Below are 14,581 nucleotides of genomic sequence, written 5' to 3'. Positions count from 1 at the left end.
GGCTCAGCAACTTCCAGAAAAGTTACCAATCCCACGGCTTGTCAGGCCAAGAGACTGCAGGACGTTTTTTGGCTCGGGGTGCTCGCGTCGCTCCCCGACCACGGCCTCCATAGCCCGCCTGGCGGCTTCGTTTAGATGCCCGACCTCTGGAGGAAGATGTTGGGGCGTCTGGGACATACTCTTCGTCAGAGGAGTCATGCAATTCTGAACTCTAGATAGAAATAAATAAACAATGTAACACATATACACGTGTAAATGCACTAAGTTTGATAAACAACGTCATCGAGAGGGATACACGAGTGTAATCACATATTGAAACTTTACTCGTTCGTCCTAGCAGATTCATGTTATTTTGGTATTAGGACAAGTTAGACTCAATACAGCATTCTAACGTAATTCCTTTATTATTTACTAAATGTACTAAATGTAGAAGAGGGGAAAACAGCAAAACAGGCAAGATACTGCAGCACTCCGGGCACTCCTCTCATGTAATGCGCGCGTGCACAAGTAAAGGTGCGAAATCAGAGGGACGGAGAGTGGGACCAACAGTGTTTTGGGAGACGCTGCGATTCAAACTCCGGACAGCAGCTTTAAACTATAAAATCTACTTGTGCTAACTCTAACCTACCATGTAACTCTCTGTTATTGATTTCATTTGTAACACAATCCCTGTGTATCAAAAGCATTTTCTTAATCCCTAAAATAATCCCTTCCAGTCCTAAAATGGCTTATATATAACTCTGAACTGTTGTTTTACCCATATTGTGTGCATCTATGAAGTTCCCGTCTCTCTTTCCACCCATCCTTTTGGTAGCCATCAGCAAGCTTCTTCCAAACTTGTGGTTGTATCTTTGACCACTCATCTTGACAGAATTTCAACTAAATTTGTTGATTCTCTGACACAGACTTGTTTCTTCAGGACAGTTCACAGATTGTTGATGAATTTTAAGTCCGGACTTTGAGAGGTCCAGTCTAAGACCTTAATTACCTCCGCCAGGAGGTTATGTAATCACCGGAGTTTGTTTGTCTGTCTGTCCGTCTGTGTGTGTGTGTGTGTGTGTGTGTGTGTGTGTGTGTGTGTGTGTGTGTGTGTGTGTGTGTGTGTGTGTGTGTGTCTGTCTGTCTGTCTGTTCGTCTGTTAACAGCATAACTCAAAAAGTCAAGGACGGATTTTCACCAAATTTTTAGAGGATGTCCGGAAGAGCAAGAGTAAGAATCGATTAGATTTTGGAGGTGATCCGAATCACCGTCTGGATCCAGGAATTTTTTGAAGGTCGAAGGACAATTGAGAGATGGCCGCCAATTGTCCTTCGACCTTCAAAAAATTCCTGGATCCAGACGGTGATTCGGATCACCTCCAAAATCTAATCGATTCTTACTCTTGCTCTTCCGGACATCCTGTAAAAAGTTGGTGAAAATCCGTCCACAACTTTTTTGAGTTATGCTGTTAACAGACAAGCAGACACACACACACACACACACACACACACACACAGACGGACAGACAGACAAACGGCATGGCGGAGGTATGCGCTCTCCGAGTGCTTTTCTAGTTCTAACCTGATTTTGTCATTTCTTTACCACTTTGATGAATTTTTGAGTTCCTTGTCATGTTGGAAAACCCAGCTGTGTCCAAGATCAACCTTCGGCCTAATGAGTTTAGGTTTTCATGAAAAATGTGGCGACAATCCTCCTTCTTCATAATTCCATTTGCTTTGTGTAAAGCTCTGAAGGGATCGGTGCAGTTATTCTGCAGGATGGACAACCTGTAGCTTATGGGTCTAGGGCTCTCACTGACTGTTAGTGCAGGTATGTGCAAATAGAAAATAAGTTACTTGCCATTGTCCATGGATGTGAGAAGTTCCACCAATATGTTTATAGAAAAAACATTCATGCTGAGAGCGACCACAAGCCACTTGAGAGCATATTTAAAAAATCTTTACACCAAGCTCATATGAGGCTACAAAGATACAGCCTCACCATTACCTATCGTCCAGGTAAAGAACTTCATATTGTCAACACCTTAACCTGAGCATTCCTCAAAGAGCAAAGGGAAGATCTGCTAGACCAAGAACTAGAGGTAAACATGGTTACACCTCAGCTACCCAACTGCAGCAGTTCAAGAAAACAACAGTAGAGGATCCAGAAATGCATCTAGAGAAAGTAGGGACCGATCTCTTTCATTACCAAAAATCTGAGTTTCTACTATGTGTGGACTATTTCTTGAAGTTCCTGGAGATTATTAAGTTAAAGGACACCACCAGTAGTAGTGTCATAGTCGCACTGAAATCCGTGTTTGCAAGGCATGGCATTCCTGATGCTGTCATCTCAGATAATGGTCCACAGGATGCCAGCACTGAGTTCAGAGACTTTGCAGGAAGCTGGGAATTCAGACACATTACATCTAGTCCTGGCTATGCCCAAATGGCCAGGCAAAAACAACGGTACAGGCTATTAAAAATCTTCCAAAAAAATCTGAAAGTGAACATGTTAACCCCTATATTTCACTGTTGGAGTAACGCAACACACCACTGGAAGGTGTAGGTCTATTGCCAGCGCAGTTGGGACGACAGCTGAAAGGGAAAATGCCAACATCAACTTCACTGCTTACTCCAGTTGGAACACTTCAGGTGCGCTGGCAGTTGAAAGACAAGCAGGAGAAGCAAAAACTTTACTTTGACAGGCAAACCAGATGACTGTCTGACCTGCAGGCAGGTGATAATGTCAGAATGCAAAGAGAAGAGATAAGGCAGGCAGCCGTGGTCCTGCAAAAAGAAGAACAACCAGTGGTTGTGAACATGCTGGATGTGGAGGTCCTGGGCTGGTGTGGTTACACATGGTCTGCGGTTGTGAGGCTGGTTGGATGTACTGCCAAATTCTCTGAAACGCCTTTGGAGACGGCTTATGGTAGACAAATGAACATTCAATACACGAGCAACAGCTCTGGTTGACATTCCTGCTGTCAGCATGCCAATTGCACGCTCCCTCAAATCTTGCCACATCTGCGGCATTGTGCTGTGTGATAAAACTGCACATTTCAGAGTGGCCTTTTATTGTGGGCAGTCTAAGGCACACCTGCGCACTAATCATGGGCTGTGCCCGAAATCGCATACTAACATACTACCTACTACATTCTCAATGAGTATATACTGTACACTACGTACTATAAGTATGATTAGAATGCCGACCGTTCACACTGTAGTATACTACTGCGTTTCCCATAATGCATTTCAAACCTCCGACAACAAAAACCGGAAGTACGGCTATCAAATATCTCGGCTGAATGCCAGCTTCAGGTCGATTTTACGCTAACAAACAGTCGCATAATTAATGTGGCAATTTCAAGCCGGCACTCCTCATGCAGTTATTAGCCAGATTATGCGAATCGTTTCAGTTGTAGCTGCAGGCTACTCGAGGTAGCTGCTACTTGTTCTGTATGCAAAGCGAGCTGCTGCAACTAGCTGCTAGCATTCAGTAGCACGTTGTGAGGCGTCTGACAAATTTAAAACGTTGGTCAGAAAACGCCTATTTCTCAAATCTGTGGGGTGATTAGGATGACTACTTAAACACATAAAATAAAATAAAAATCGGCATGGTCCGGCCACATATCCCGCGGAGGCTTGCATTTCGGTGGATAGCTCGCAAAGCATTATGGGGCGGTTGAGTATGACTAGTGTGGTCACCGCGCATACTTAAAATTTTTCCGGGTATAGTATACATCCGGGTATTTCTCGCGTACTCAATCTTTTCATACTATCTAATGTGAACGCACTACATACTTATTTTGACGTCACATTTAGTATGAGTAGTACGTTAGTATGCGATTTCGGACACAGCCATGGTGTCTAATCAGCATCTTGATATGGCACACCTGTGAGATGGGATGGATGATCTCAGCAAAGGAGAAGTGCTCCCTATCACAGATTTAGACAGATTTGTGAACAATATTTGAGAGAAATGGTGATATTATGTATGTGGAAAAAGTTTTAGATCTTTGAGTTCATCTCATTAAAAATGGGAGCAAAAACAAAAGTGTTGTGTTTTTTGGAACCATACAGTCAGTTATTGGTTACATGCAGATGCTAATAAAACTACCAGGTTACATCAATATCCATCCATCCATTCTCTATACACCGCTTTATTCTCACTAGGGTTGCGGGGGGTGCTGGAGCCTATCCCAGCTGACTCAGGCGAAGGCAGGGGACACCCTGGACAGGTCACCAGTCTGTCACAGGGCTACATATACAGACAAACAATCACACTCACATTCACACCTATGGGCAATTTAGAGTAACCAATTAACCTCAGCATATTTTTGGACTGTGGGACGAAGCCGGAGTGCCCGGAGAAAACCCACGCATGCACAGGGAGAACATGCAAACTCCATGCAGAAAGATCCCAGGCCCAGCCCGGGATTTGAACTGGGATCTTCTTGCTGCAAGGCGAAAGTGCTAACCACTGTGCAGCCCTAACATCAACATATATCACACTAATTCAAGTTAGACATTATGATGTTTTAGACTTTTGCTTTAATTAATTTGTCAACAAGTTTGTATAGGTCTCTAAAGATGTTCTTGAATTTTTGTTCTGAAAATCGAACCTTTCAGTCAATTTTTGTCCTTGCATTCAAAAATCAGTGCTTGATTCAGTCAACCGATAATGTTGCGGGTCAGTCTGGGCCAAAAATGTCAGGGCTGATTTTTTTACCCCAGTCCACCCTTGACAACCGTGCTATTATGTGGTTCGTACACTTGAAGTGAGACTGTACAGGAGAAACAGAAAGCATCTGCTTAAAACTGATGAGAAAACCTTTCATCCTGCACAGGAACTTGAATTCTACCAGAACACTGAATCAGCCGTGAAAGACTCGGATACAAGAGTGGAACATACAGACAAAACAACTGAGCACTCAGCTGCTTATGACCAGACAGGGATACAAAATGAACACTCTGAAACACTTTCACACCAAACCAGATCAGTAAAATCCCAACATAACCTATAAATAATGACAACTTTATTTTTCCCCTTTGTTTGTTTGTTGTCAGTTTATCATTTACACATTACAACTTATAGATCATTGTATCCTCAAAGGCACAAACCATTTAGCCACAGGTATGTGCTATTGAACAGTAAAGTAGTTCTAGAAATTATTTTAAAATTACAGTTTTGCAAATTCACAATTTGCAGTTAATGTCTTCTCTGGAATTTTTACACTTTGCAAAGTTATTGTGTGGCTGGAATGGACCCTCTGGCGGGCCAGTTTTGGTCCCCAGGTCGTGTGTTTGGAAGCCATGCTCTATGGTATGCACAGACTCGTGGACATGGTTAGATGACAAAAGTTAAATTATGCCAACCTTAGATCATTCTAACAATGTCATCTCATCACCTCTCCAGCCCTGCAACCTTCCTCCAGGGCCGTTGCAGCTCAGACATGGATCCAGGAGGCTTGCTCCTGCTGCTCCCTGGGGATGCTGAGCACATATCCTGCTCTCGTTGTGACAAGCAGTCTCTCCCTCTTGTGCTATTTACTCCATCCACTTTGATAGTTGTTGGTTGTTTAGTGAGGGGCAATTATTCCTTTAACACAACCACTCAGATGTTTTCCTAGGGCTAAAACTCTTGACAAACTGGCTGAACTAAAACACTTCTGCCGACCACTGCAGCAATGAAAATATGAAGTGAAGCATTAAAAACTACAGTATATGGATGAGAAACACTTATCTGACCCATCCAATCTGTAATAACGTTACCATACTGAACAGAGAAAGGTTTGACTTGTCTTCAGCTCCCTGTGCATAGTTGAAATGCTTTTTGAATACCGTCTACAAAACTAAAGTTAAAATCTAATGACCACAGTATGTTTGCCAACATTACTGTTTGAACGCAGCATTAACCAAACATAAATGGCTGAGAGGACTTGCAGCTGGCTTCCATTATGCTGGCAATCACAGACTACTGCCACTATAAATTCACCTCACTAGCCGATAATATTATTTTTAGATGTATTTATTTATTATGTATTGCCACATTACAGAACAGCCCCTCAGACAACTTGATAGAACACAATTCAACCGATGGGACATATAGTGACATTATGGGTACTGGTGCACATGGGAATTGAAAGGAAATAAATTGGCAGACAACGCAACAAAGGATGCCACAAAGTTGCACATTGCAAGTGGAAGAAGACAGTAAAGGATTTCAGAAATGAGGCAAAAACCAGGCAAACCTCATAAAACTGAAGAAAAATTAGATGTTTTAGAAATTCTCTGAGACACTTCAAAAAAATGTGTGACCAAAGCATAGTCCAGTATCTTAGACAAACATTAGTTATTTTTCTTTCTTTTCTTCTTTTTCTAATTCTTATTCTTATTCTTATTCTTATTCTTATTCTTCTTCTTCTTCTTCTTCTTCTTATTATTATTATTATTATTATTATTATTATTATTATTATTATTATTATTATCTTTCTTTCTTGAATTTCATGATAAACGAAATACAAGACATTCTGATTTACACTTCATTCCAGTTGGTGGCGGTAATGCGCCCATTCGCTGTTTTCCAGCCGCCTATAAACCTCGAAGAAGAAGAAGAAGAAGAAGAAGAAGAAGAGGAGGAGGAAGAAGAACCACAACAAGAACAAGAAGAACAAGAAAAAATATGTACTAGAAGGTTGCGGTATTCTGGGCGGCATATACTTTTGGTTTGGTTTGGTTTAATTGTGTAATTCCGTCTCGCCTGTTAGTCAGTTACAGAGCTTTAGCATAGCCACAATTTGGCACGTTATTTTTCTTAGTTCAGTGCGGCTCTCGTTAGCTTAGCCACATTGTATTAGCTACCTGAGTCAGAATGAAGCCGCCACCTCGTGCTCGAGTTAAACCGAATCGCAACTTGAGGGGTGAATCGGAGAATTGTTCCGGTAAAGTGGCCTGTAGGTGGCAGCGAGCGGAACAGACGAAACTCCTGAGGGCTCTGCAAAGACTCAGCAGGACCACTGGCGCCAAGGAAGACATTGACTGCGCTTTTCTGGCAAAATATGTGCCTACTCGGTCCATTTCAGAGGTAACCTTTCATTCTGGTCTGCTCTGAATTTGGTGGAATATTACAGAGTCCAGTTCCATTGGCTACACATATGTGGGGAACAATTTTGGATGATCTGGAACTTTTAAGTGTGAGAAATATGCAATGATATATGATTTCTGTAGTGAGGCACATACGTTTGCCCTGAAATGTATGTTCGTGTAGGTACACAGAAACATGAAGATTGTTTCTTCTCTCTTTCAGATCCACTCCGTGGTGGAATCTCTAAAGGACAAAGTGATCTCATGTGCTACCATCAAGTGGAAGAGGAAGATGTGGGAGGAGAAGAAGGTCAGAAAGCCCATTGAGGATTGGACAAACATGGCTTCTGCTGTGACTGGATCCCTTGAAGAAACCATTTCTAAAGCCTTCTCTCAGGTACATGCTAAGAAAAATATAGTTAAGTCAAGATAGGTTAGATCATTCGTGATGGTCACAAAGTTTCAATTCAGTAAGGTGCTGTGTTGATCCATTTAATTTCATAAAATATCCTTTCAGACGTGCACTCTCTTCCGTTAGTGTGACTGCTGTTAAATTGGTCAGCTGCATCTGTGAACTGGCACACTCATTTGTCAAAGTGGTGCCGACAATCTTACCAGTTACATTTCTGTATAACTTTAAACACGACACAAGTGTGAACTGAGCCTTCACATTAATGGATGGACATGCGGAAGCAGCTACTTTCAGGTGTGTAAAATTATTTTTTAAAGAATGATTTTTCCACATTTCTGCATCAATATTCATCCAAGAACATCACAAACACACAGTTAGAAATGTCCATAACAACACTTCACTGCAATGAAATCAGACACTAGCACCTTAAAGATTAATAATACTCCCCAATGATGAATGTAATCTGAGTGTTTTTCCCCACTAGATGTTACAATGCACTAAAGTGTGTTTCTTCAAGTTGTTTGGAACTATAGACTGTGAGTTTGTTTAATACTTACAACATCAGGATCCATGTGTGTGTTTCCAAAGAGCACGCATTTGCACACCAAAAAAAACAACAGCACCTGTAACTAATTAAATTCTTATAATCATCAATTATTGCAGAGAGCTGACCAGTCTGGACTCAGATCTGGCATCAGGTCACACTGTGTAGGTCTACATTTCACATAGAGTCACAGTTTATCACCTGCACATCGCAGAGGTCCTCAGGTTGAGGGCTAAACTTTCAGTTTCACTGTTTAAGGAATCAAAAATAAACTGGCCTGTTAGTTATTTGGATGCTTTGATCAGCTGCTGTTAGTTTTGCTTCAGTCTGTTAGCGCATTATGTACCATACATCGCTTGGTGTATTGTGAAAGTGAGTGGTATGTGTTCATGCAGCCGTGAGGAACTTTAAGCAGTTAAGTGACTTATATATGAACTAGGCTTGAATCACAGAATGCTGTCACTTTAATGGATTGAATATCCCAGCACTGTTCCATATAGCATGTCTGAAAGGGACTAAAGAGTGAGTCTGAAATGCATATACATTTGAATTCACTTTGTATCTCACATGTTTCTGTTCTTTACTGTCAAAAATGACCTGTGTGGGATAAAATCATTTGAGTAAAACAATGATTTGTTTGTGGAGTGGCTGTCACAACCTCTCTTATTCTGTCATTTTCTTTGTCCTGTGTTTTTCAGATGCTGATGGTTTCATCCACAGAGCCTCGCACTCTGAGGAACTGCGACCCTCCTCAGGTCCACAGACCACCCTCAGATTCCAAGCCAACTGGTCGTACTATCCCATTGAGACCAATGCCTCGTCAGCTAGTCAAAGGTAAGGACTTGTTTCTCTCAATGTCGGAATGTGGTAGACTAGATGTCAAGTCATTTTCTGCTGTGATGGAGCTTCCTGCCTGAACGCAAATACACATTAACAGTCTGTGAAGCCTGCTTGATTATTTTATTTTTCTGTTTGCATACCCATTTTTGTTTCATTTCATGAAGCACCACGGACCTGTGTTAGGTTTAGTAGACAGGTTGGCTGATGTAGTGTTAAATAGTGCTAGCAGAGCAAATGGACCAAGCAAAAATTGGAAATGATTTACGATTGTAGTTTTTTTCTCCTTATTTAGACTACGGTACAAATACAAACATAAAATCTCAATAAAAAAGTGCTTTGTTGTTGTAATAATCAGGATAACTACATTCTTGAATGAAAAGAATAGCAGTCCTAGGTGCTGCAGTCTAGACCTATGAATGTCTGAACTGTGAACTAGTTGTACTCGCCGCAGTATACAGCGAACTATAGCAGCAGATTTTGCACACGGTTTTTGTTTTATCCGCAGTCTTCTCACCGTTCTTTCGTCGTTGACATAGGAAGCCAAAATAGGTCCACACAACCGATTTATTTGACGAAGGAGCATCAGCTAATTCCTCAACCTCGTCTTCCTCCATTTTGAAGCGAGTGTTTTGCTACGGTAGGCGAGGAGGGTCAAAAACCATCAGTCTCAGTGGTGTGCGGCGCCCCTTCGCGTTTTTTATTTCGTGTTTTTATTTCGTGCGTCTTTGAATTTTATTTTGCGAAATTTCGTCACACCCCTACTATCCATCCAACTTTCTGCCTCTGGCTGTGCACCCAAAGAGTAAATGTTGAGTTGACCCAGTTGTCAATAATTAACACACTACCCTTACTCTATGATTCAGTGTGAAAATAAACAATGGATGTTATATTAAAGTGGCAAATTTCAGATTTATTTAACTAGAACAATAACAAATAAAGGACTGTGTGGATCAAAAACAGTCTGTCATTTTGTGCCCATTAATTGTTTCAACTCTAACAAGAATTGATTGCTTTTAATTGGTTAGTTCAATCAGTTTGTGCTGCTGTTTAAAGTCACTGCTGAATTTATTTAAGTTGCCCAGTGTTTCCTCTAGGATTTTTATTCAGCAGCGGCGGCAGGCTCCCCGGGGAGCAAATGACACTTGACTGCAGATTTTACTTGTACAACCTATTTATTGAATGGTCAGTTAAAAATAACTTTTCATAGGCTGAATGTATGTATGTATGTGTGTATATATATGAGTAAACTAATTGATACTAGTTTATCACGTTAGCGACACTGAGTTGGCACTGGGCCCAGTTAACTTAAGCTACTGATATGTTACTTAACGTTAGCTGGCCATCAGTATTTTGAGACTGTCTACATAGCTTGTAAAATTTATTGTGAGTTATCTTAAGCTAATAATTCTTCTCCGGTAAGTCACTGCCCTGTTTTCCATGACGACGCTCCTCTGACTCTCTGATCTGGTGTGCTTGTTGGTTGTCACTTTCAAGGCCGCACTCTTGCGAGTAATTAATGTTGTATTATTAACCTGACGTGTCAAAGAGCAGATGCTAAGCAAGATGGCTATTTGTAGTTCGTCTTAGTACTCATGAGTACCCAACACAGTGCAAGACTTTGCTGTGAAAGTGGAGACATGCGGTGGTTTGGGATTGGGTATTTGCAACAACAAAATGATAAAAGAAAGAAATATGAAGGAGTGGTGGCTAGGATTTAGGAATGGCAGCCCTCCACTCCTAAATGAATGTAGAAGAAACACTATTGCCATTTGGAATTATTGGTACAGCTGGAAATGGGGAGTTCATAATTTGGACACCTTAACTTGGAGAACTGGTACTGGTAGTTAGTGCAGTGCTGGGTGAAAATCTTAAAAGGTTTTTCTGTAGCTTTGGCTGTGTATGGCTGTGATCTCTCGATATACAACCACTTTATACCACTTTGTTTATATGGAATCTGAGTCTCTTTTGTGTCTCTTTATGGACCCCCACCACCCCACCCCCCTTAGGTAAGAAACCTGGCACCAACACATCCCATCCACGCGTCCTTTTGAAGACTCCAGCACCAACCTTGGGCCAAGCTAGAAGACTCCAAGCACAATCCCAAGTGGTTAGAGTCCCAAATGGCAAAATCAGACCACCTCAGCAACAGCCTTCTCCCACAGCTGGACGTTCACCTTCTGCCACCTCTACCTCTCAGTCTCAGAATGCAGAGCAACCTACCACCATCCCCAGCACCTCTGCCTCTAAATCTGTGTCTTCCAGTTCTCATGTAACCCTCTCTTCCTCTGCCAAGACCCTCACCTCAGTTGTCAGTACTGCATCATCGACTGCCACTGTGTCCTGTTCAGCCCCTTCCAGCAGCTCCTTGACCCACCCCACACCCCCACTGTCTACCACCGCCGCTGCATTTCATAGCAAGTTTGGTCGAACTAGCAAATACGCCACAAAAGACAGTCCCAGGACATTTGGTGTCAAGTGCGTAGTGGACTTTGAGAAGATCTACCACTTCCTGAGTGTAATCCACAAGCCCAGTGAGAAATGTCATCTCACCCCCATGGGTGAGTGAGAGATTTATTGCGTGGTATGAACTCCATGTATATACATCATAACATCTTATTATTTTTTTAGAGAAAAATCTGAGTCAACATGCAACACTCCATAAAAATACTGACTTCTTTCTCAAAATCAAATTAATTCAGTTGCATCCATTTATTTTAGAGACACACCAGTATGGAAGTTATTGACAAGGTCATCAGTATAAAACAGAAACTCTGCTCCTGTATCTCGTCAGGAGAGACCAGAGGGATGTACCATGAAGCAAATTTGACATAGCCAGGTTTTCTTTGTGCAGGTCAGCTCAACAAAAACCAAAATCCCAGTCAGAGTTAAAAGGTTCCACAAATGTGATTATTATTATGATACTATTATTGTACTGAAGTGCATGTAGGTCTGACACCATCCCATAATGCAGGAAATCACTGTAAATTGAGGCCAAATCAAAGTGAAATTAATGTTACTGATTGAATCTTCTCTCTAATAAAAACAATAGAATAATAAATGTTCTATGTGTTCTGTCATCTGCAGTACCAGCAGTTTGCAGCAAATCAGGACCAAACATAAAAACATATTAATGTGATTTCTACATCACCAACCAGATTCATGTTGGGTTCCTATTCAATTCAATTCAATTCAAAAAATTCTATCCTATGGCAATGTGATGCACACAGTTTATGACAGTGTAACTACATGGCTTCATTCAGTGGTTTTACCGATATGCAGCTCAAGATAAAGCCTGTTCAGTCAGCTGAGAATCTGTATCGCTTGTAAATACATCAGTTTAACAAGGAGATGTTTCTTGAAGTCGATTTAAATCTGAAACTCTGAACACAACCTGCTCCCGACCAGGTTAGCTCCCCAGCATCAGTTACCATGGAGATCTAACCAGTTAAAAAGAGAACCACCTTCCTTATACTGAAAACTAACAATTGGCTCAACATACCTGCTAAACCCTCTAATCTCGCTTCACAGTACAGCCCTCTAGAGTAGCACATGGACAGCAAGTTCTCACACATCAAATACTATCCTACTGTATTTGTTACTGTCCATATTCCTAAAGATGCTGTTTTGTAGAAGCTACTTTGCCAGATTTTTGCCTTCTATTCAACTAATCTATACCCTAATTCTGTCTTTTGTCCTGCAGAGAGTGCTATTGTGTTGGATCTGTTGATGTCTCTCCCAGAGCAACTTCCCCTGCTGGACTGCAACAAACTGCGCAAACATCTGATCCAGGTACGGTCTGCTGCTTACAAGCAAACTGATCACTAGCTATAGTGAACAAAGAATTCACTTCACTTCTGGTCAGCTGTGCTGTTGATCAGTGAATGTGCTTTTTGTTTAAATTAGCCATTAACAAAGTTTCATTGCAGAAATGCTTTGACAATAAATATCTTAGAATCCTTGAATCCGTAAAAAGACTATTTGAATGGCAGAGAAATGAACAAATGCAAAAATATATTATTGTTAGGACTCCAAGCTTTGATCGTAGATGCACCGCATCATTGATTAATGGTCAGGTGACCAAAACGGCCCAACTCTGGAGCTCTGCTTTTGGGAGTCAAGGAAATATAAGGTTGATGTTACACCAGCAAAGTGTATTGATTATTCATCTGATCTTGTGTACTATTTAACATTCTGTAACAAGAGAGGCTCTTCTAACTTCACATGTTTAAAAGTTCACACCTGTACATGTGAAAAGCTCCACTTTTTTTTTATTATCTTCTGTCTGAACTTGACTAAACAGAGCAAAGAAGTGGCTATTTGTCCTGACATCTGAGCCTTTAAATAAAAAATAAGCAAAACATTGTGGTTTGTAAAGCATTGTGGGGTCCATAGAACCCAGAGCCTATAGATGCTTTGAAGTTCAGCATTACAGGTACAGAAGATTCCATTTCATTTTTTTTTTAACCAGACAAACTGTGCATTAACCTCACTGGCCTCCTCGTCTTGTTTCAGGTGCATCAGTGTCTCTCAGGCCCTCCTGACTCCAAGAGAGCAAAGGAAATGTTCCAAAACCTTAATAATGGATTGTCTCCTATGACAGAATCACAGAGCTCATCAGACCTCGACAGAAAAATCAGCAATCAGAACACTGCTGTGACCGCCGACAGCACTGATGTTTCGAAATGTGGAACTGAGAAACTGCAGCAACATGAAACTGAGAGCCAGTCATCAGGGAGCTCTAACACATCAGGGGATGCAGATATGATGGGACGCTGCCCCCCTCTTAACCCTTTTATGGTGCCACTGAAGCTGTTAATGAATAGATAGGTTCACAGTTAAGAAAAAAAACGTGCAATGTGCTTTAGAGTGCGCTTAAGTCACAATTTGTCTATGTTCATTATTTAAAACTACTATTTTACTGATTAAGAAGTTGAGCCAAAAATACTTTTGTTTTTGTTTGTACCATTGTACTGATTACCTGCTATAGTCCTTCAAGTATCACAGCCTGGCATTGAATGTCAGCTCAGGTTTTATTTTCTATAGTCAACATTGTTCAGCTGTTTTTGCGAAGACAATAAATACTGATGCATTCAAAAGTTTGACTAAATGATTTGTTTCAATATTGATGAATGTGTTTGTTTTAGTCTTCTGGGAAAGAAGCCATTATTTGAGTTTAGACGGTATGAGAGTGACACCCATGTGGTCCATTTTGAGGCTGATTGTATGAAATCTATACAGAATCTTCTATGTAAGATCATGGTAAATATTTGGTTACTTTATCGGTTGGGAAAGTCAGTATTATCTTGACTGGATAGTATTTATATATTTATAGGTTTTCTAAAAGTTTCAGTGAGTTACATTTTTGGCAAAGTGGAAGAGCAATGTCTTTTTTTAGTGCTTTTATTTAATATTAAATTATCTGTAAATGCCTATCTTAGTTAATCATCTGGGTGTCCAAAAATATGAAAAATGCCCATCACAATGTCTCTAATGGCAAGCTTTCATGTCATTCTACAAGTGTCCAACCAACAGTCCAAATAATTTGGGGCCTCATTTATAAAGCTTGCGTACGCACAAAACAGGGCGAGGTTGTGATTTATAAAAACAAACTTGCCGTGAGAATGTGCGCACCGGTGTGCCAACCTTGATTCTTGATGCTTGCTTACGCACAAACTTTGCGTAGAAAGTGGCGTACGCTGTGTACGTTGTGATTTCTAAAACAAA

At 41.0% G+C, this 14,581-nt stretch overlaps 1 protein-coding gene across 1 annotated transcript; it reads left to right on the top strand.

The window, feature by feature from the left end:
• Positions 1-6,591: 6,591 nt before the first annotated feature.
• On the top strand, positions 6,592-13,953 carry snapc2 (small nuclear RNA activating complex, polypeptide 2). The gene is made up of 6 exons (XM_022220753.2): positions 6,592-7,062; positions 7,285-7,458; positions 8,716-8,851; positions 10,864-11,415; positions 12,558-12,646; positions 13,370-13,953. The coding sequence occupies exons 1-6, from the start codon at positions 6,850-6,852 to the stop codon at positions 13,682-13,684; spliced, it is 1,479 nt and encodes a 492-aa protein (XP_022076445.2). The 5' UTR covers positions 6,592-6,849; the 3' UTR covers positions 13,685-13,953.
• Positions 13,954-14,581: the final 628 nt, after the last annotated feature.

Source organism: Acanthochromis polyacanthus, chromosome 23 (assembly GCF_021347895.1).
Source record: "Acanthochromis polyacanthus isolate Apoly-LR-REF ecotype Palm Island chromosome 23, KAUST_Apoly_ChrSc, whole genome shotgun sequence".
In the NCBI taxonomy this organism is placed as follows: Eukaryota; Metazoa; Chordata; class Actinopteri; family Pomacentridae; genus Acanthochromis; species Acanthochromis polyacanthus.
This window is presented reverse-complemented; position numbering and strand designations above follow the sequence as displayed.